This window comes from Labrus mixtus, chromosome 4 (assembly GCF_963584025.1).
Source record: "Labrus mixtus chromosome 4, fLabMix1.1, whole genome shotgun sequence".
NCBI lineage: Eukaryota > Metazoa > Chordata > Actinopteri > Labriformes > Labridae > Labrus > Labrus mixtus.
Genome location: NC_083615.1, coordinates 31,180,218 through 31,204,599, shown reverse-complemented (window position 1 = coordinate 31,204,599; position 24,382 = coordinate 31,180,218). Strand labels below are relative to the sequence as shown.

The 24,382-nt window shown below is 39.8% G+C and overlaps 1 protein-coding gene across 1 annotated transcript in view; it reads right to left on the bottom strand.

The window, feature by feature from the left end:
* Positions 1 to 18,974: 18,974 nt before the first annotated feature.
* Positions 18,975 to 24,382, bottom strand: part of hsf4 (heat shock transcription factor 4) — a 29,607-nt gene continuing 24,199 nt past the window's right edge. The window contains exons 12-13 of the mRNA XM_061036899.1: positions 23,698 to 23,783; positions 18,975 to 21,763 (exon numbers count right to left, since the gene is read on the bottom strand). Coding sequence (XP_060892882.1) covers positions 23,724 to 23,783 — 60 coding nt within the window. The 3' untranslated portion in view covers positions 18,975 to 21,763; positions 23,698 to 23,723. The remainder of the gene's footprint in view (positions 21,764 to 23,697; positions 23,784 to 24,382) is intronic.

Below are 24,382 nucleotides of genomic sequence, written 5' to 3'. Positions count from 1 at the left end.
AGAAATTCCACAAGCTCTCTTTCGAGTTAGTAGTCAATGTTTACAAAGAAAAAAAAAGAAGAGAAGACATATTAAACGGGAGAAGAGCATGTATTAAAGTGCTGTATCGTGACTCAGATGTCTCAAGAGTGAATTTCAAACTTGATAATCTTCTGTGTGACATTTGTAAAATTGTCTTTTTCACTAAAACAGAGCAGCAGATCGTCATCATTTACGAGCAGCAGTACTTTGTCAGTATAGCCAGACTCTGTATTAGTTCCAGATCTGGGAGAGACAACAAGCCCCTGACTGACGAAGCGCAGCACTTCAGGGAATAGCTGAGGGAAAATGAAGGATTCAAAAAAAAGAGAAAAGCACTCTCAAGGTAAGTGATGTTCCTCTGAAAGAGACGAATGACGTCGATAAAAAGTGTGCTGACAAGTGCAGCACCATGTACCACTGTTTGTAACAGCCAATGTAGCAAGCATATAAACATACAAAACTCATCATTGAGGTTTAAGTGGATTTCAGGTTACATAACTAGTGGTTCTTTAATGACGGCAGTATTTCACCACAATATGGAGCAGCCTGATATATTTGCTTTGGTTGATATTGTTAGGAAGTGATGATGGGCCTAAAAACGAGCTTAAAGATAAGATGGAATACCAAAAGACAGGCCTACAAGTAAAAAAGTGCATTTTGCCAGCCCTGATGGATAAATTCAGGGAACCAGTAGCCTAAAACAAAGTACACCAGAGACCCCCGAAGCTCTCAAAATAAACCCAAGTTTTCCATAAATTATTCAAAAGCTTTTTCTGGATTGAAACAAAAGTAAAAAAAAAGAAAAGGTCCCTCTTTATTTTTCTTAGCTTGCTGCGTAGGAGTCTACGGTGCTTCGAGGACAACGCGGCAACTAAACAAAGTAAAACCGAATGAATGTGGGGTTTGCATGAAACAAGCTGGTCATAAAACAGTTCAACTGTCCACCTCTGAGGCAAAACTGTGTCCAACTTTGAAGACAGCAAACACTTTAAAAACCATGGACTCATAAAATACAATTGTGTGGTCAATAAAAAAAGCCAGCTGGAAAGAGTTAACGTCAACATTACCATGTGGGTTGTGTCTTATTCACTTTAACTCACACTACAGGCCAGGCTGCCTTCATGGATTCAAATATAAAAAGCAACATTTTAGAACAGTTTGTGCATTGCTGCTGTATTAAAGGTCACATATTGTATTTATTTAAACAGGTTTAAACAAGTCTCAGAGCTCCCCAAATCATGTCTGTGAAGTTTCTTGTTTGAAATACACTCTGATCCTGCATCATGTCTATAAACAACTTTATTTCAGCCCTGCTCAGAACAGGCTGTTTCTGTGTCTGTAGATTCAAACACTAGTGAGCTCTAACGGCTTGGGTGTACTCGGGCTTTCTCACTCCATGCCCAACCATTTACAGTGAGAAGGCAGACTCAGAGGGCAGAACAAACACCTAGCTGTGGGAGTGTCACCCACCTGGGGGAGGGGCTACTTCCCTTTGTGATGTCACAAAGGGAAAAATCTCCAAATGACCTGTTTGAGCACACATTGTCCGAAAAGTGGAGCAGGCAAAAGACATACATGGACTTTTCTCATATTTGAGGGTTTGTCGACAGACTGGGAAAACATATTTTGAATAATATGTGATCTGTCAGTCTATAGTTACTGGCAAGACAGTGTCATTTTCCATGTAATTGTCATTTAGGAGGTTGGGTCAAGAAAAACAGGAAGCCACTGTTTGAAAGTCATGCGAGACCAAAAAATCAGTTTGGTTTGTTGCGTCTAAAGACTGTATAAGACATGGACATAGTGTCAGTGATGTAACCCATTATTGTGAAGGAAAGTTTTGGAAGCCAAATGATGGTGATATTGAAAATGCTGTCTCAAACTAACTTTCATTCAACCTTGAAAAAGGTAAAGAGATAGAATTACGGTAAGCAAACAGCTACAACGTGCCCGCCTGTCAGTCAGATCTGCCACGCCCCTAATTATGTAAAATGCTAAGACTTGATGTGATCAATAGGGCTGTCGAGGGCTGTATTTCAAAACTGTTTTTAAGTCCACTTTAACAAAATCAAACAGTTCATGGTTTGGGAATCAAAATGAATGAAAATCAAATGACTCCATGATTTTGACTTTTAAGATGTATTATTTAAATAACAGCTGTGCTGCTACATCAGAGTGGCCTGAAACCATGACATGGAGGTAGGAGACAGCTTCAAAGTGTTTATTTGTGAAATTAAAGGTTTATTTTTATTGTTTTGGAGGGCTTACACTTTTACACATTAAATAATATGTTGGAGTGCGTGTACAAAATTACGTCTAATGATGGTTAATGCCACAGCATTTGCACTTTTCAGGGCTTTTTAGTTTAGCAAAGACACTTTTCTAAAGAAACAATTCTTTGTTATGCTTTTTAGTTGTATTTTGTACAAACATTAAGCTGAGGGTACTTAACTTCCTGTTTGAGTAAAAACCGGCGATTATTTTGAAAGAAAATAAGGAACTTTCGGAAGATTGAAAGTTTTGCATTTACTTAACAACAGAATAAGGAACTTGCTACAGATGGAAAATAAAGAAGAATAGCTCAAAGAAATGGTAAAAAAAAAAAAAAAATGTGAAAGGATTTATGTCACAAGGTGCACAATACTTTTGACTTGTCAACGAGCCACCTGGGAGTTTTTTTTAAAGTGAAATGAGTCGTTCACAGGAGCAGTGGTGGTGTTTGTTTCCCCATTACTCTGGCAGCAGGAAGACACTAGGTTCACACTTATGGTGCACTGAAAGGCAAAAAATAGTAGGCAAATAATGCAGTTAAAGAGGTTGGACCTTATCGCATCATACTTAACATGTTAAAGCTGACAGCCCTGAAAAAACCCCACCGCCTATGTGCCGATAAAGACAAAACAATTTATGTCCTAGGCTTGAAATCTTTACTTCTGCTGTCAAATTGGGCATTTTAACATGGGTGTAAATGGGACTTCTGGGACTTTTACAGCCAGCCTCCAGTGGACACTCAAGGAACTGCAGTTTATTGCACAGATAGATACTTTATCTATCCTGAGGGAAATTCAAAGCATCCAGTAGCAGGTCATTAAGGTTAGGTATGCTTTTAAGGTAAAGGTGGTCTGTGTGAAACTCAAAATATAGATTTGTGAATAACTTTCTTAGCAGCACTTTACTCTTTACTATATTTCATCAAATCCACAACAACAACAATTGTTACTCATCACAAGTCACCAAACTAAGCAATCAGAGGGCTAGTATGACCAAGCTCCAGATAACTCAACCCACATTCAGCAATTTCTCTCACAATTACAAGCTCCTCAATTTTAAAACTTACAGAACTGTTTCACGATGATAACCATTTTTCTTTTGAAACCACAGGCTTCAATGACGCGTTTAAAATGCATTGATGTATCAAAGTGTGTGCTATTTATATGATAACATATAAGAAAATGTACTACTACATGCTGGACTTTTTTCATAAATTCTTTACCCAATCATGATCTATAGAAGTATGTAATGAGTGTTACTACTCCATACGAACAGGAAGTGTTTGTTGGCTTATCAGTCATCCAGGTGTGCAGACTGGTTGTTTCTTTAGCAGGTTTACATCTGTCAATTAGGAGATATAATCCAGGTGGCCACAGTGTCCTTTGTATTTACTCTTGTTGGCTGCTGTTTCAAATGATTCATGGAATCTACATTTTTAAATGTGTTACAAAGCTTGCTCCTGTTGCATAAATAAACATTTTCCAGAGTCACATTACCCAAACCTAGCTGTAAATGTGTTAGTTAAATAAAATGTAAATACACTGTCTCTTGATTGAAAAGGCATTTTTGCAGAAATAAGAAACATTGGATGTGAGCATGGTTCTACTAGCCTTGGTGGGAATGTCAGTGTTATTTCAACTGGCAACATTTTCACTCTTTAAGTATGTTTTAGGGTTATAAATACGTTGCAAATAATACAAAAGAAAGCTGTTTTTTTTTGTTGTTTTTTTAAAACAGATCAGAAATGCAACACCTTACTTTCTCCATGACTGTAAATGAATGCACCAGAAGAGTTTAACCCTGCAGGTTCTCAAGCATTTGTTTAGGACATCCCTGTCATCTGCAGACCTCTCAATACTGACCTATAGACATGACACAGACAGCCCACTATAAACACAAGTATAGTTCTCAGTCAGATACAGGCTGTTAGACAGCTACAGCTGAATGCTGGAAGTCACAGTAACACCAAGTAACAACCACAAATCCTCAAAGGCACTGAGGCATGTGTCCATGAAGTGTAATCCTTCTTAATCCACACAAACAGAAAACAGTCAATGGGGAACGAGTATATATGTGTGCAAGAGTGCGCAAATACATGCATGTGTGCGTGTGTGCGTGTGTGTGTGCGTGTGTGTGTGTGTGTGTGTGTGTGTGTGTGTGTGGATATACTTTGTGTTATTATAAGGACAACAAAGATTAGACTGTACAGCAGCTATGACTTGTAATTTTTCAATTTACACAAGCATATGAAATACTTTCATTTTGTGATATTACAAAAATGTTGCTCTAATTCAAAGTTTGATCCCAAAATTGTGAACTGGCAAGGAGACTCCTCTACGTCTACACGTATAATTATGTGGTCTGATAATAACTTCACTGACTTGTCTCCCTACTTCTTCTTGAAAACAATAAATCTTTTACACTCAACACCCCTACAGGCTTTAGTGCCTTTCACGTCGACCGCTCTTGTCCGCCACTGTACAAAACACACACACACAGACCAGCCTCTAGATCAGTGTGTCCCCATGCTCCAAAATGTGAAAAAGCCTCACATCAAGTAATATGATTATAAAAACGTACAGCATCTGACTCTACTGATATTCTGGATTGCAACATACCTGAGACTGCCCAAGATAATCAGGCACAGATATGTTATATCAGATGTAAAGCCTGTCCAATGATTTCTGTTGAGGAGGACATGCTTTTTTTCAACTGTTTTAGCACCATAATGAGTTCATTTTGGTTATTTTCTAGAGATCCAGACTTATTTTCCTTATTCTCTCAGGGGGAGCGTGCCTATGTACCCACATTGCACCCAAGATGTTTTTCAAAATTAGGCCCTATGTTCCCACATTTCCTTTTTCATAAATTTGTAGGGTAATTTACCCTAACCCTTACCCTAACCCTAACCTGTGGGAACATAGGGCCTAATTTTGAGGAAATTCTTAGAAATGTGGGAACATAGGGCTGACCCCCTCTCAGATTAACAATGCTGGTTTCCCCTGTGTGATAACAAGTTCATTTGAGCTGTTTTCTCAAGATCTCTAGAAATAAAAAGATAAATAAGTTGAGATCTCCAGAAAACAGACAAAATGTACTCATTATCATGGGAAAACACTCCAGGAACACCGGAAGTCACATACACATGACTGGAAAAAAAGCAGTTTTTACAGCAGAAAGAAACATGTTCACAGCCTGATTAGTTCACACACTGTACGAGGGGTGAATCTTTCCTTTATTTAGAAAACGATATGTGTTATCCATAGTTAGGCGTGTAGCTGACATGATTGACAGGTGGTGGCGATGTAACGGTTCGTCAAGAGGCTTAAAACCCACCTTAGCTTTCGTTTCCGTTTCCACCACTGAAAATAATCCATCTATCACTTACTGACACTGCTCACCATGCTCAGGGTCCTCTGGGCTGACTTTTCAAAAAGTGCAGCGGATGAAAGGCGAGAACAGAAACACCCTGAACATGTCTGTCACAAGATGAAAACACACACATAAACAAACAGAAGCACATTCACATTTAGGGGCAATTTTAGGAACAGGAGCACCCTGAGGAAACCCACAAAGAACAAGTACACCTCTCACAGAAAGAGCCCCACCAGTGGATTCAAATGCAGAACCTTGTGAGGACACTGAGCCTCTGTGGGGGCATTGTCGTCGATCTTACTGCATACTAATAAATTTGTCCTGATTTCACTTTACCTCACAAGCACTCTCTCTGCAGCACGATTGGTCTGTTCCCAACTTGTTTACCATACACTGACACAAGCAGCAACAAGGTCGGGTCTTGCAAGCTGAATGTGTTACGGCTGCTTGTTAATGAGAAATGTAAACAGCCAAGTGTTTTAGGAAAAAGTGCTAATCAATGCAGTAGGTCAGAGGTCAGTTGGCTGGAATTTTCTTTTTTCATTTTCTGCAAAGTACTGAATCAGAAATAGCTTTTTTATCACTGATGTGATTATTCAGGCTTTATTTTTTCATCAGTAGGGAGAGGAATTTGCTGCAGTGCATGTCTAACAATGTTTATTGCGGTTGTTATATTGATGTCATGAAGCACACAGCAATACAGATCCTGGTACTTGCCATACACTACCCTATGTTTCTTTGCCAATGACTAAGCTTAAAGGCAGGGTTGGTCATTTTCTCCAGATACACTTTTTAAGATTTTAAATGAAATGGCCTGACAGAAATTAATAACTCATGAGCACTGAAAGAAAATCTGTCATCTGTATCAGTTGTAAGTCTGTAAAAACTTTGACCAATGTCTGCCACGAGTTACTAATCTGATGAACCAATCAGACGTCTCCCTGTCTCCCTGCTCGTTCTCTACCTCTTGCGTGCACGAGCCCACACTCAAAGCGTGTTACAGGTGACAGAGTTTATACTGTGAGTTTGTCGTTGGCTGTTGAGAGTAGTAAAATAGTCTGGTTTTTTTAACACATGTATTTTGATAAAGTTAAGTGTTTACTTACCGCTGAATGAGACAAGAGACGACGTAGTTTCTACACAATGTGAGTGATGAGCTGAGGTCGGGTTCTGGAGGGACGGCGGCTTTACAGAAAAGTAAACTTACTCACACTGGAACGTGTAGGGTTCTAACTATCCTCGTGAATGAAATTAAATTCTTGCTCACCTCTGGCAGCTCAACCTAAGCATACAGCATCTCTGCAGAAACCCATCCTGCAAGGAGATGTCAACAGGATTCACAAAGGTTGGACAGGTTTGATTCCAAAGCCAGAGGTACAGCACTACTTATTTATGAAGATATTCCCTTTAAAACTAACAAATCTATTGCAGTTCCAAATGGTAGACACTAGTGTTGTAGTACTAGAAATCAGTCTTGGTCTCAGACTGGTCTCGTCTCGGAATCGAAAGCATTTCTACTCTGTCTTGTCTCGGTCTCAGACTGGGCGGGCTCCGGATTTTAAATCAAGACCACCGATGACAGGCTATTTTTCCAGATTATTATTGTGAATAGGAGGAAAATGCCTCTTTCTAAAACAACTAATAACTTCAATTGGGGTCAGCCCTATGTTCCCACAGCCCTATGTTCCCACATTTCTAAGATGTATTCTTAAAATGATCCTTTATGTGCCAAAAACACTCACCAAGAGAGCAGCGCAGTAGACTTGATGACACTGACAGGTTTTCAAATAGGCATCCTCCTTCCTTAACGTTTCCTCCATGAGCCTATGACGCCTCCAGAGGGCTGGAAAGTGACTCCAAGCATCCCAGGAGCACCCCCTCTCTATGCCAACCCGGCTTTGCAGGTATTGATGCACTGCAAACTATGGTTTGCGTCCAGTTGCTGAGCTTCATTCGACTGATCTGACCAGAAGCTAGTCAATGTGAGGCCTCTGTGCTACTTAGTTTAGTTTGTTTATTTAAAAGGACAATGTGCACATTAAATGTTTGCAATAAAACAAAGAGATGGGTGCACCAGATTTAGCTAAAAGCTACATTCCATCTGTAGTCCATTGCTACTGGATAATAGGTTGGGTGTAATTGGCTACCAAATTGGGAGAAAAAGGAAATGTGGGAACATAGGGCCTAATTTTGAAAAGAATCTTAGAAATGTGGGAACATAGGGCCTAATTTTGAAAAAACTCTTAGAAATGTGGGAACATAGGCATGCCCCCTTCAATTCATTCATAATTTGCATCATGCAACATGCCTGAAACCTTCCAAGTGTTACAGACTAAGTGAGTGACCCACCTGTTGCACAAGATGATGATTTTTCATCGATTTTTATGGTCTTGGTCTTGACTCGGTCCCGATCCCTAAATGTCTTGGTCTTGTCTCGGTGTTGGAGCACTCTGGTCTCGGGTATGTCCTGGTCTCGGTTAGTGTGGTCTTGACTACAACACTAGTAAAAACATTATTGTATCCGGGCAGCTCTTCAACATACCTGTCACTCTGGCCAGCATTTATGGACCCAAGTGGGACAATGAAGATTTGATTTATTCTTTCTTCTCCAGTCTGCCAAATATAGAAAGACACTTACTGATAATCAGTGGAGATATTAATTGAACTTTGAATCTGCTTTTACTTTCCAAACCTACATTTGTTGAATTAAAGGGCCCATATTATGCTTTTTCTGGTTTTATATGCTCTTTAGTGTGTTTTCCAAGTGTCCTGTGCATGTTTAGGCACATCTATGTGCAAAAATTCAAAGTCCGCGGAAACGTGGCTTCTCCTACGTCCTCCTGTTAGCTGCAGCATTAGCCACATGTAACGCTTGGTTCTAGCCCCCCTCAAAAAAATTTTGCCAGTGTGACGTCTTGTCAGTGTGATATAACTGATCTAAGCCCATTGGCTCGTTGTGGCAAGCCCAGCAGCTCATGTTGCACGCCCATTAACTTCTGTAGCACGCCCACGATATGCCGTAGCCTGCGGTAGCACAGTAGTGCTAAGGTGCTAATGTTTTTGCTCTCCTCGGAGCCAAAGTGGCTGAATTCCCAATATGGTAGAAGGGGCGTGACATTTCCGAGAACCGTGCTGAGTGACTGACCAATTATGGCAGAGCCGAGAGGCCGACCAATCAGATCAGACTTGGCCCACGTGGGGACTCTGAACGTGGACACTTCAGAGCCTTAGAGAGAGAGTCAGAAGCGAGCAGATGCATGGAGCGGCAGTACATGAAAACAGACACTTTTTTTATAACTTTAACTATTGTGAACATACTTTAGTAGGTACATAGATTAAAAAAAGGGCATAATATGGGCTCTTTAATAAATTGTCAAATCAAGCTTTTTATTGAGACTAATATTGCCCTGGGAATGTCCTAATGGATCCTATGTGAAACCCGGAAATTGTCCAGCATGGCCATGTTATTAGCTTTGGGGCAAATAGTTAAAAAGAGAGTATCTCTAAATTGAAGGCGCTCTCTGATGGTAATATAGCACAGGCTGATAGACAAAATGCTGTATCCCCAACTCCTGAGCGCTATCAACAACAAGAATTCAGCCTTCAAACTGAAAATGATTTGGCTTCAACTGCAAAAGCAAAGCAATTAATTCTCAAAGCCTGTCACTTGATCTTTGAGCATGCTGATAAGTCTGGTGAACTCCTCGCTCAACAAGCGTGTTAGTCATGTGTTGAAAGGAAAATTACACAAATTAAGACCTCTGCAGGTTCCACAGCTCTGAACCACAATCTGATCAATGATTCGTTCTCTGACTTTTACAAACCCTCAGGGTGTGGGAACAACTGAAGTTTGACCAATCTCTACTTTAAAGGCATAAACTTGCCTCAATTGGATGAAGCGGAAATAATTAAACTTGATAGCCCTTTGTCTATTGAGGAGGTTCAAGCAGCTATCAAGAGTATGCAATGAGACCCCGGCCCTGATGTATTTGAACAGAATATTATAAAGCTTTTTCAAATGAGGTGGCACCTTTGCTTCTTATTATGTACAATGAAGGACCAATTGCTTTTTAGCATTATATACTAACCTTCAACGTGCTACACCCAAACCGGTGATATCCACAGATTCTAAAAAAGTGTTTGATAGATTGTGAAGTGGGGCTTCCTCTTACAAATTGTGCAGAAATTTAGCTTTGGACAAAACTTTATTTATTGGGTGAACTGTCTGAGTACAGCTCCACAGGCGTCCATAAAAAAACAAAACACAATCAAAGTGTGAGTCTCCTGACGTCGTTATTAAACTGTTTTCTATTTCACTGACAGGGTGCCAAACCTTTGAGGGGATAACCAGTGTAAAAGTCCCACTATATGCAGACGACTTTAATTTGTCCGTTAGCAACCCTAGCTCATCAATACCCTCCATCCTGTCTAATTTAGACGATTGCACTGTGCACATGCACTGTGTTCACTTTATGGTCACTTACACACATATAAATATAGTGGGCTACTTTAATTTTTAAATGAATGCACTGATTTGTTCAGCTGTAATGGTGAACTGTCTAATAGTTGTAGTTCGTTGCAGTGCAAAAGTTGTGTTTACTAGATAAAAAAAGACAATGTGACTGTGTTTGTGTAACCAGAAGGAGTATGCACTGTATTTTTCAGACTGTTTGAGACCATACTAGCAAGCCTGGTTAATCTCAATTATGCACTGAAGTACTGGATACTCAAAATGTATTTCATGAAAACACAAAAAAATTGATTTAGAGATCAACAACAAGTTTGACATGTGCCTTGTTAGATGCCATTGGCCTACATACATACAGACATACATATAATGTCGGCCTATATGAGTTGTGAGTTGTTGTCCTGCTTTTAGATACCTTATGTTCTTTGCTAAATGTAGAGTATTGCTGTCCTGTTTTAATGCATGTCTTATGTTGCCTGGCTTTTAAGTGTCTCATATGTTCTTCTAGATGTACAATAATGTTGGTCCAGAGTAAAGTAGGCTATAGCTGTCCTTGCTTTTAAGTCCAATCCAATCCAATCCACTTTATTTATATAGCACAAGTTTAAACAAACACAAGGTTTCACAAGTGCTGCACAAGAGAGTAAAATAGAGATAACAAATAAATAAAAATATATAAAAATATGCATGTGTACACATAAAACAAATACAGTCACATAAAACACATAAAATCAACACTCTACGTGGGGGTAAAAGCCAAAGAAAAGAAGTAGGTTTTAAGAAGAGTTTTAAAACGAGATAGAGAAGAGGCCTGCCTAATGTGCAGCGGCAGCCCATTCCAAAGCCTTGGAGCAGCAATAGCAAAAGCTCGGTCCCCTCTGAGCTTAAGCCTAGCTTTAGGGACTGTCAGGAGCAGCTGGTCAGCTGACCTGAGAGATCGGCTAGGCATGTAGGGGTGCAGCAATTCAGAAAGGTAAGGAGGGGCAAGTCCATTTAAGGCTTTAAAAGAAAATAAAAGAATTTTAAAATGAATCCTAAAATGGACGGGCAGCCAGTGAAGTGAAGCTAAAATAGGTGAGATGTGCTCATACTTGCTTGTGCCAGTTAAAAGACGTGCAGCAGCATTTTGAACCAGTTGAAGACGCGCAATGGAGGACCCACTAACCCCCATATACAGTGCATTACAGTAGTCCAGCCTAGTGGTCACAAAGGCGTGGATTACTGTCTCAAATTGCTGTCTCTGAAGGACTGGTTTAATTTTTGCCAGCTGCCTTAACTGGAAAAAACTAGACTTCACCACAGCTTTAATCTGGCTGTCAAATTTAAGGTCTGAGTCACTTTTACACCCAGATTGTTCACAACTGGCTTGTGATACTGTGCCAGAGAAACCAGATCAACTTGGGGGAGGGTCACAGAAGTGTCACCAAAGACCATGACTTCTGTCTTGTTTTCATTAAAATTCAAAAAATTTAACGACATCCAAGCTTTAATGTCATGTAAACATTTTTGCAGTGGGTTAGTGGAGTACGAATCAGCCTTTTTGAGGGGGACATAGATCTGGCTGTCATCCGCATAGCAATGAAAAGAAATGCCATGTTTCCTCAGAATAGAGCCAAGTGGTAAAAGATAAAGAGAAAATAAAAGAGGGCCAAGCACAGAGCCCTGTGGTACCCCACATGAAAGAGGAGCAGTGGAGGACACAGAGTCATCAAGGCTGACACAGAAAGTCCGATGTGACAGGTAGGACCTGAACCACTCTAGTGCTGTGCCACTGATGCCCACCCACTGCTCCAAACGAGCAATCAATATATCATGGTCCACTGTATCGAATGCTGCAGTCAAATCTAAAAGTACAAGGACAACACAGTGACCAGAGTCAGTAGCTAAAAAGATGTCATTAAAAACTCTTAAAAGTGCTGATTCTGTGCTGTGCAAAGTTTTAAAACCTGATTGGAAAATCTCTAGAACATTTTGTTGATTTAAAAAGTCCATGAGTTGGGAATACACAATCTTCTCTAAGATTTTAGAGAAGAAAGGCAATTTTGAGAGAGGCCTGTAATTTGCCAAAACAGCAGGGTCCAGTCCAGGCTTTTTTAGTAAAGGCTGCACAACTGCATGTTTAAGATTTACAGGGACTACTCCAGTGGACAGACTGCTATTAATAACTGAGAGACAAGATGGCCCAACAGTGGGAAAAACCTCCTTAAATAAACGAGGCGGGACAGTATCATCCGGAGCTTCAAGTGACCCACAATCTCCTGCACAAAAGACAGGGTCACAGGCTCAAACGTGTCCAACACAGCAGAGCAGGGGACAAACACTGAAGGATCAGAAGCAGGAGGTGAATTAAGTGCTCTGGCAGATGTGACTTTGTCAATGAAGTGATGAAGAAAGTTCTCACACACAGCAGGGGAGGCCTCAATTCCTCTCTGTGGTGCATTCAGAACAGAGTCGATAACTTTAAACAGCACACGAGGCTTATGACAATTTAAAACAACGATATCAGAAAAATATTGTCTTTTAGCCTCTTTCACAGTGGATTGGTAGTGACGCCAGCAGTCCCTCAGTGTCTGAAAAGACACTTGTAATTTGTCCTTTTTCCACTTTCGCTCAGCTTTTCGACAATCCTGTCTGGCAGTGCGGGTTGTTTCATTCAGCCAGGGCTCTGATTTGGCTTTCTGCTGCCTGGTCTTTAATGGAGCCGCAATGTCTATGGCAGATTGACAGGTGTCGCGAAACCACGCGTTTAGAGCCTCTGTATCCTCATACACAGACTCGGGAAAGACGCAGTTCTGACTAAAAACTGCAGAGAAGTGAGCAGCAGTGGAAGGGTTAAAAACTCGACATCTGCGAGCAGCAGCGCGAGGTTTAACAGTGGGACAGCGGACAGCAGCTTCAAACAGTACAGGCAAATGGTCAGAGAAAAAGGCGTCACAGACCTCCAGGTTAAGAACAGGCAGACCATAAGATAACACAAGATCCAGTGTGTGACCGCGTTCATGTGTAGGCCCAAGTACAGACTGCACGAGATTAAAAGAGTCAGTGAGGTTTAAAAAATCTCGCGCCAAAGGATTATCAGGGCAACACACATGAATATTGCAATCTCCGACAATAAGGACCCGGTCATATTTGGGCATAATATCAGCCAGGAACACAGAAAAATGTGTTAAAAAGTCTCTGTTATATTTGGGAGGCCGGTAGATCACAGCACACAGAACCGTGTGAGAATAGCCCAGCTCAAACAGACTGAGCTCAAAGCTGGTGAAGGAGGATGGCAGCGATAACTGTTTACACTTAAACACACCTTTAAAAACAGTCGCAATTCCCCCTCCTCGGCCAGACGTCCGCGGAGAGTTAAAAAAGCAGCAGTCGTCAGGTAAAAGTTCGGCGAAGACACTGGACTCACCGACACTCAGCCAGGTCTGAGTGTCATATAGTGCCCTATATGTGCCCTGATAAGTGTACAGCATTGCAGCTCTTTCTTCACGTACCTTGTGTGTCTATTGTTGTGCTGTTGTGTTGCATTTTATACCATCTCTCCCCCTATCCCTTTCCAAGCCCGGTGCAGTCTAGGCCTGTGAAGACTGTTTCGTCATGAGCCGGGGATCCGGCCGAAGATTTCTGCCTTTTAATAAGGCAGTTTTTTCTTACCACTGTAACTTTTGCTGCTTTGCTAAAGTGCTCATGATGGAAACTGAATACATGAACACACAAATAAATACATAAAAATACAGGTTTATACCTTATAACACATTTACAGGTGAGCAGAACATTCTGTGTGTTCATCAATATTTGAGGTTTATATTGATGAGTAAGATGACCAACGAATAGAAATAGTTTTTTATGCTAAATTTATTTAAGGTATCTATAAGAACACGTGGCAGATCATCCAAACATTCTCATATTTCACATTCTCATCTATTATCGTCCAATCAAACACCCCTACCTCAAGTACCTTTTGTTCATCTGCAGTCGTCAAATTCATTTTCAAGTTCTATCATGTAATGTGCCAGCACTTTCATTTTCAAATGAATGTGACTTATAGTTGCTGCTGACATTTTCCATGGATTATAGAAACATTCAGTTTTTCCTCAATGAGCTTTCGGGCTGTGGTTGCTGAATTCATATTGAATGTATGATCTAAATAGTTAAATAGATTGTGGAGCAGCTTCTTCAAAGCTATGAAGATGACTGTAAATGAAGAGGAGAAATGTACAGTGCAATACAATGACAAAGCTGAGTGTATGATGAATTCAGCGTCTGTAACCTTAAGATGTCTGTCTTTTGTAACAAACATAAATGATCTCTTATTCTATGCCCCAGTCTTGTTTGACGTCAGCAGCTCCATTTCTCTGGCAGCTCGCAGCATCCTCACAACCAGAACAGCTAAAAAAAGACGTTTTGCATGAAAAATGCAGAAGAGTTTCAAACCTGATGATGGCCCAGTCACATCACATTGCTAAACCTGACTTTATTTCCTGCGAGCGCTCACAGCTCAAACCGTGCACGATGTGTTCCTTGTGTTTCAGTTGCACAACTTCAAAGCGGAAATTAAGAAGGGAAATCAAATGTTGCTTTCAAAGAGAACGGAGAGATGTTTGAGCTGCCAAAGACGCCGTGATGCTGTAAAACAGAAGAAACTCAATAAAGGAGACAACTGCCAAAACACATCAAGATGCAAATGTTTGAAGAAAAGCAGCTCAAACTCTTTTTTGTTTCTATTGTGATTTCATATCTTTGACCTTCATAGACATGTCATTGATTGTTGTCTGTACACGTGATCTAACAAGTGAGTGTCAACACACAGATGTTCATGTTAGTTACTTTTTCCCGCTTCTCTCCTTCACATCTGATCTTCCTCCTCCTTTACCCAACACTAAGGAAGCAGGACCTTCTCGTAACCCTTCAGCAACTCTTTGTGTTTCTGTTCAGTCCTTGCTGCCTTATGAAGTCATAAAAAATGCAAAGATGTTTCTGCTTTTTCCCTTTTTTTTCCCCGTCTGTGGTGCGGCATGCTGTCCCTGCTCTGTGTTGTCAGGCTGTGGCGCCTGCAGATTAAGTTCTTCAGCTTGGTGCTGCTGGTAGTTATGAATAAAAGACGCTCAGTTCTGTTGTAAGTCTGGCCCCACAACTGCCTGGCTTAAGTGATCTCTGAGGACCACAGGGTGGGATTTGGGGGAAGAAATATAGAAAAGAAGAGTGAAGAAGAAGCACATGTGACATGACAACTGAGAGAACTTCTTAACATTCAGCTCAATAGCTGCTGGAAAATGCTTCATTTTGAATGCATGTGTGTGTGTGTGAGGGGATTCATGAGTTTGGCAGAGTGTGTGTGTGTGTTTGCAACAATCCGACCTGGTGCATGTTTGTGTGTTTCTGGTACAGTCCAGGAGGTTTTGCGTGGAGGGGTTAAACTCTAGAGTGATGCTCCATAGAGCGCGATGAGAGGAGAGGTACTCAGGGACAACACAAGCCATTCCAAATAGCGCTCAGTCTGAATAATGCAGCAGTATGGAGAGGGGGGGAAAGGAAGGGGGAGCAAGGGAGGAGGAGGAGAAGAAATAGAATAAGAGGATGTGAGAGAGATTGTGTGGCGAGCAAAACAGTTGCAAAATGAAGCAAGCACAGGAAGACTTGGAGGTGATAAGAGAGGAAATACGGTGTAGAATGAAGGGTGAGGAAGACGTGGAAGAAAAATGTAGAAATGTGAAGGACAGTTAATCCACAATGACACAGAAGACGTAGACAAGAAGATGGAAGGTGGAGGAATAGGATTTTGGATATACCCTCTGTATTGATCTGAAAGAAATAATAATATAAGGGGCAGTCTGAAGGTAAAGAACAGATGGGAACTGAAGACAGGAGGAGAGATTTACAGGACATGAGAAGGGAAGGAGCGGCAGTGGAGAGGAGAGGGAAGACAAAGAGAGAGAGAGAGAGATAGAGAGAGTTATATGGGATCATTTCCCACTTGGCTGTAGTTCTAAAAACATTTTTAAAAGCTTTTTCAAAAAGTCTAATAATAACTCTTGAGCCCAGCACTACTATTGGTGGAGCTGAAACTATTGAGAATCAAATATCAGCCTGTGCACATAAAGTGAAGTCATTACAACACCAAGATCCTCTTATATAGTTTAGATTACACAATGATAAGAAATAACACACAAATACAATTCAACACTGTGACTGAAGATTATAACCATTTAATACCAACAAACACAATGATGTTAATAAGAAGGTTAATTATACTGCATACCGCTTGCAGAGCATTTCTAGTTTATAACAAAGGTTATGAAACAGACTCAAATTAAAAGTGATGCCTCTAAATGACCTGCATAAGTAAATGAGATCACAAGCAACTTCTGTGCAGTCATTTATATGGCTTATAACTGGGGATGCCAAAAAGTCTCTGTACATGGGGCACGCAACTTTTGCTGCTTGTTCTGCAAAAAAAAAAAATCAGCCTTAAGAGATTCTGACATTGACCTTTGACCTTACAGGAGAATCGCATTAGCAACGTTGCTTGTGGTAATAGTTTATTTCTGCATGAAACCGACGGAAATGAATACTGATGTCTCTATATGACCTACATAAGATAACAGAACCATCAGCACAAAATTGATTATTTCTGTGTTCTTAAAAAAGGACAGCCGCTGGGTAGGTGACACAGAAAGTGATTAACAGCACAGTCCAGAATAGATAGTATAGTTTGGGAACAGGACCACACCTCAACCGCACCTCTTCCGGCGTTCCTCTCCTCCCCTTTTTGTTCTCACATTCCTCACCCTTCCCTCCCTTTTCTTTCTTTACTACTTTCTGTAGGGATCTAAAGGGGGTTCATCGTTCCCCGGAGCTACAGTACAGTGGATCCCCGATAAAGCTTCTCTAATCGACGACAACAAAACGTTCAACCTCACCCGATTCAGAACCGTCATTCAAATAGAATTAATAAAGAATTGTCATATTTAATCCTGTTAAAGGTGTCCTTGCTTTTGTAACAGACTTTTTCTACAGCATCTTAGGGCAAGACACTTAACCCCAAGTTGCTCCTGGTGCTTCGTCGGCAACAAATGAATGTGTATGAATGACTACCAGTGTAAATGGGTGTGATAGGGACACCGATTCAGCACAAACTAAAGTTACTTACTGGAACTTTAGAGAATAAATCTATTGAACAAAGAGAGGTCAAATAAATATGGTCAAATAAAAACTTGTTTTGTTAAAACAGCATGATGCACGTCAAAGCAGCTTTTTATAGCCCGAACTGTTCAGGTGTATAAGCCCTAAATCGCAAAGCAAACCCAAGACAACTCAGCAGCAAAGATGAAAAGAGCCTTCCAGGTCAGAGTGATAAAATATTTGCCACACAGCTGCTGAACAGACTCTCACTCCAACAAACTACTTACTTTCAATATTTATGGGCTTGGAAGAATAAAGGAGTTAAAATATCCATGGAGTGACATTTTGTTTTAAAATAATAAAGGTTTCTTCAACTGTGTAAATTCAATTAGCTGCAATCATTAAAGCTAATGGCGTCAGTATTAAAATATAGAAATAAGACTAATGACAAAGTTATGTTTAAGAGATTCTCGCCAATCAAAAGAAGGAATAACATGTTTTCACAGTGGTTTTCTATAAGCTTGTTTGTTACTTTGTTGGAGTCTTGCTTCAGACCCGACTCCTGCTCTACTGGTCCAGCATTGAGGAAACCAATATTTTCTCTGACATCATCGATGAGAGACGATTTCAGACAGCGGTGTTACCACTAACACTCTGAGGTCGATGGCTGGTTGAAAGGATGGGAATCTAATTTGGAGGATTCATAAAATGTAATATGTACTGCATCAGTAACAGGAGAGGAGTGCAGCCCCACTCCAAACCAAACAGGGATAAGACAAGACCAACAGAACCTGCAGGAAACATGCAGAAGAGAGAAAAACTAGGGGCAGATTCAAAGATTCAAAGCAGAACACCTTGTGTTGTTTTTTTTTTCAGATACAAATCCTGTTTGTCTTTTGCTGCTAAAAAGGACTTGTTGCTGCTACTTTCCTGCCCCTGATTGATTATCGTGAGATTTCATGTATGCATGCAATGTCTCAGTGCCTAAAATCTTTGGATACTGTATATCATGGTGTGCTGAGATTTATAACAAATCTCAGGGCTCTGACTCATCATTGTACTCTGTATGATCGAGTCGGCTGGCCTGCATTGTCTCAGCGTAGACAAACTCATTGGCATTCCCTCATACTTGTGTAACTGTATTCATGTGAAAAGTGTTTGAATACACATATATACAAAATCTCCCCTAAACTCCCTTCTTTTGTTTAATCTGGTTTTACTTTAGTTATGAAACCCTGTATGCTTCGTTTTTGTATTTGTTGTGGAAAATCACCCCATGTCTTACAATTTGTATTTTTATTTGATTTGTTCTGTTTTATTTCTATTATTTTTATCTATTTGATTTATTTTGTTCTGTATATATTTACAAAAATGTGAAAAGAGGAATCACTCTATTGTCTAACCACAAATAAACAATATGTACAAATGTCTGTGAGATGTGTGATTCTAAATTTAAAAAAAAGAAAAAAGAAAAGTGTTTGAAGCCACAGTCTTCACTCACACAACATATTGTTGTTGTCTGTTCCCAAAGTGCGTCATGAAATGGGGAAAAGGAGTTTCAGGTACATTGCTCCTGCAGCCTGGATATCCTGCAGGATGATCTGTGTCTTGGGGAGCGGGTTTCTTTAAATCTTTTTAAAAGTAGATTGAAGGTGTTGGAAGAGGCTTACAGTCAGGTGCTCTCACAATGACAATAACACAGAGAGTGTAACATCTTTTATAGAGCTTTATTTGTTTTTACAACTTAAATATTTCATATACATTTGGAATACATGTTATTCAAGTCTCTGTTACAATACACTTTAGCCTTTGCAAAATTAATTCAAAACAGTTCACATGTTCAGTGGGTCACAGCCCATTTTCAAAAAAACATCTTAGCACTAAAATGTGTCTGGGAGGAGAAAGGGTTTCTCTGTCTCTCTTCTGATGCTACACGCAGCATGTTGTGATGCATTTAAATGTTGATGTACTATAGACACCGTTCTCAGTGCAGAAATGTTTTTGGAATTGCCAGGCTTCGTTACAGCAGAGATCTGTTCACTCATTTAACAACAATACATCCTTATCCATCTGCAATTCTGACAAGCATAAATGTCATTGAAACACACATTCATTCATTTCCAGTGCAAATGATTAAAAGAATAAGAATAATTTAAGAACACAACAGCAACTGAATGTATATTTTCATCAATCCTTCAATAAAATCATAAACACTCATATTATCATGAGGAACAAGAATAGGAGCAATGTCTAAAATACTCTCAAACTCATACAACTGTGATTTTTAGTGCAATTTCACCACTACCTGCTTCCTCCCTGAAGCATGCACTGAGAAGGAAGCCCCGTGTCGAAAAGTGTTTGACCTACAGAGGCAATAATAATGAGACGTAATGAACATGCTCTTCAGTTCTTTAAAGGTCACTATTATGCAAAATACATAATACCATGTTTTTCAAACACAATTATGTGTCTCTAGTCTGTCTAGAACCCCTCTAATGATAAGAAAAGTCCATCCCCCACTTTTCAGAAAATGTGTGCTCAAACAGGCCGTTTAGAGATTTTCCCTTTGTGACATCACAAAGGGTAGTAACCCCTCCCCCAGGTGGGTGACACTCCCACAGCTAGGTGTTTGTTCTGCCCTCTGAGTCTGCCTTCTCAGATAGAACAATAGAACATGGTTCAAGAAAGCCTGAGTCACATCCCCTTCCAGAGAGGGGGCGTGGTCAAACACAGCTCATTTGCATTTAAAGCTACAGGCACAGAAACAGCCTGTTCTGAGCAGGGCTGATAGATAGATAGGATTTTTGGCAAGAAACTTCACAGACAAGTTTTAGGGAGCTCTGAAACTTTAAATTAGTTGAAAAGGAGAATAATATGTGACTTTTAAGAAACTCTTTCTGAGAATATATCCTCTCCGAACATGTTAAAACACTTAAATTGTTATCGTCTCCATGTCAATACATTCTCTTTCCCCCCAGTTTCGGTGTCAGTGTGAAGGGCTTGCAGGGCTTCCTTCTTCAGTGCATCTTTCTGCAGTTTTTTTCCAAGTCCACCACTCACATTAACTTATACCTACATTCCTATGGTCATCCATGTATTGCAATTTCGAGATCCTCACAGTTCTGTACAGTATTGCACAATTCAACTCATCTCCAGTAAGTTTCCCATGAATTCGTCTTTTCATTGTCGCAACCAATAACTATAAAACCATATTTGAAATTTAATGTAATTTTCTGTTAAAGCTTGTAATTTTTTTTTAAGTCATCCAGAGAATTTAAATGCATTTTCAAGCAGGTTTTCATTGTTCTATAAGTGATCAAATTCTCAAGTCACCACCTCACCATACGTTTAATGAAACCACTCCACCGTGATAAATTCTCTCTTTTAAAAGACTGGCTCCTCGGCAGCTTAGTGTTGTTTGTTTGTTTCTGTCCTTTTCTTTCAGATTTTGCATCTGGGGGCCTTTACATTCATCCTACGTCAAACAAAAGTGTCATTATAGACTATATTTGTCCTTTGTGAGTTTTGGAAAACCCTGTAATTGAAGCCAGTATCTCTTTAAGACACATGCATGTCTTGAGCAACAAGAGCTGCTTTATTTACAAACAGAAATTAACACTAGAGCTAATGACACACATTGTGCAAAAATGCAGTGGTGTTCATGGTTTCACTAAATGAGAAGTCTATCTTTTCATATTTTCTCTAAACTTCACATTTAAATGGACAGAAGAGAAGTTCCTCTAAGTCTCGGGCTACATGTCAGGCCTGTGCAAAGATACATTAGATGAGTTCTTGAGTGTTGGTAGCCTCATATCATGATATGCTTCAAAACAACCGTTTTGAAAAGTTTTCTTAACAGATTTCACAAAAAGCTAACTCACCTCTGATCTGTCTGGACACATTTATCGTCATTTAAAATGCATTAATAAGCCCTTAAAATGTCTACAATCTTACACTGACCAAATAAAAATCATATAAATTGTAATATACAGTATGCTACATTGGCCCTTAACTTCATGCCAGTCTCTCTCTGATACAGATACAGTATGTTTGTAATAAGGATAAGATAGCAAAAGTATGAATTGGTACATCCGTTATAAATTCTTTATACAGAAGGAAGAAATAGTCACTTCCAGAAGCAGGAACTCCCTCTCACACAAAGACTAAAGTGCTGGAGCCAAGAATGCACCGTCTGCATCCAGCTGGCTTATTATTGGAGGCGATATATAATAATGTCAGAACGCACTTCATTTGTTTAACTATGAAAAACTTGAGAAAAGACCAGTGTCTGTGTTCACGGCCAAAGGAACCAGTAGATAATGGATCCACTGTCAGTCTCCAAGCAGAAAATATAAGAAAACAGGCTTGTTTTCAATGCTGCATGATGTAGCTACATGACTGTGAAGAAAATAAATAAAGCCACGTGTTGGAAACAGCCGGGCAGGGCCGGGGGGGATCCAGCTCATGCCGAGAGAGTAATAAGGAGGGGAAACGGCAGCTTCTGTGGCCCTGAGGAGAGAGACATGAATTTGTGTCGGATCATAGATTCATTAACCTTTGACAGTATATATTTACTGTAATCATCCACCTCTCCATACTAATAGTGTGATCTTTTCTTAACATGACAACACTGTAACAAGAATGGACAAAAACTACAAAAATGATTCTACACAAAAACAGATTTACAAGTGTCAATAACCCACAAAAGATAAAACATTATTATTATTATTATTATTATTATTATTATTTAAAGGCTTTATATGTGATTTTTTGATCCAGCAGATGTCGCCCTTGAGCACCAGCATGAAACCAAAACAACTCGCGCTGCATTGTTGTGTTAGCATGCTAATGCTAGCGATCTTTATTATGCTCGTATCTTAACACTGCATGTAAATTTACCTGAAATGAGCGTGATCTAGAAACACAGTTAAGCAGTGAGTACAGTATGTTATTCTTCTTTTCTCTAGTCCCTCAATTAAACAACTTATATACGTGAGGGGAGGAGTCAGCCGGCCGTCCGGGCGATGTAAACAAACTGAAGATAGGACTCTGAAAACTCTGAAAACATCACAGACAGTGGGACTCAGGTGTTACACCCATTGTAGACAGTCATGACTCACAGAGTTATTTTCAGAGGAGATACTTGATTTCTATTACATTTAAGTGAGAAAAATCACATATTAAACATTTAAGATTTATTTCAGGGCTTTCAGCCTTGGGAGAAGGACAAACTGGGAGATAGTTTGGGGAACAAGATGCAGGAAAGGAGCCACAGGTTGGACTCAAACCGTCTGCTTTGAGAACTAATCTCCATATATGGGGCGGGACCTAACCGCTTGGCCATCTGTGCTCCAACAAACTTTAATACAACGAACCTTAGTCAAAGAAACCATTTGTATTTTTAGTAATGATATGGCGTGAGGGTCCTTGGGAATTGTAGTTTAATTTCCTGTATTGTTTGCTTACTGTTGACCTCTTTTGCTGGTCGCAGAAACATAAATACACTGCTTTAGACCGTCATTCACCTCTATTCAACGGCCACATGTGGATTGTGCACTCATGTGGGTATCATTGTCTGTCAGTCTTTTTCAGGTTTATTACATGCCTTTTGTCTTACCAAACAAACCGAGTATGATTTATAGAATGGCACTCCTTTTGGCCTTTAGTCAAGTTTAAGGGATTACAGTAATCATCAACTGTCCGAACATATGGCTGTATATGTAAAAATATATTTAAATAAATTATTATCTGAGTATTTTTTACATCAAAATAAGCGTAGTTTATCTTCCTGTAAAATGTTACAAATGTCTAAAGACTCATCCTGCACGCAGAGGCGTTACTCATTTTTCGACCAGTTAAAAAGCTTTGTCGATGCTTACGATCCAATCAATTTCATCCCAACTTTATGTCCCACCTTCAATCTTGTGATTGGTTCGATCTGTATTCTGTGGAAATACTTCCGTTCACTGCAGCTGGATGCTCCTGAAGCTCTGTTTCATGGGAACTTGAACGCTAATCAAATGAGAATTGTACACCTGTCTAAAAGCATCTGTGTAATGTTTGTTACCACGGCAATGACATCATGTTTTTTACCAAGTAGTATGTGACTTTCCAGAAAAAAACAGATGGGTTGACCTCTAATAAATAAGCTGTTTTTAAGGAGTGCTTCTTTGGTGTAGGAAATGTTTCTTTTACCAGACATATCCCATGATGCCTGCATACACTAATCCTGCTGCTGCTGGAAATATTCATTATTACCCCATATGAGGATAAATCAGCAGGAATGAGGCTCTTTTGTCTCTTCAGGAATGATCTTGTGGTTTGTTGACATATTGTCATCAGTCTCATAATTTACTGACCTAACTCTGTATGACTATAAGAATGACCTTCAACCGTTATAACAATGACCAATTCACACTACAATCAAGCGAGGTTATTCTCACCTTTAGAAAAGATGATCAAAGATTGATCACTGTTCCTCACAGCTGGTCGGTGGAAAGGCCTCGGCTTCCTGGTTCTGGAACATGTACTGTGGATGGAGAACACAACACACACACGCTCAGTACTTAAACCTTTCAGTCTTGATTTGATAACAAACAGTTGAGCATTTGTGCTCAGTCAATCTTTTTTTGGGGGCTTTTTTCAAAGAACATCTTTCATTGCAGAGGCTTTAAAGGATTTCATTCACAGGAGAAGCACTACTTTAAGATTGACAAGAAAAGAAACAAGAATAAATATTTGCTGATCACCGGGACAAAAACCTTTTGAGGGAGATTCTCTGTCTGGATAAGACAACACAGAACTGTTAGGCCACAATGATCAGTGTAATGTGTGGAGGGGAAGAGGGTGAGGCTTTCCCTCCGAATAAGACCATCTCAACTGTGAAGGTTTCTGGGGGGGAAGGATTATGTTATGGACTTGTTTTGGGACAGATTTTTTTTTAAGGGAATGATTTAACCTGGAAAAAAAGATGGCATCCTGACAGGAAGTCAGTCAGGGTTGGGGCATTTCCCTTTTTTGCTCCACAAATTCAGATTTTATTCATTCAGTGTTTTAGCAGCTCAGTATGTTTTTAGATTATTTTACTCTTGAACTGACAACAATTTGCAAACCAAATATTCTTACTAA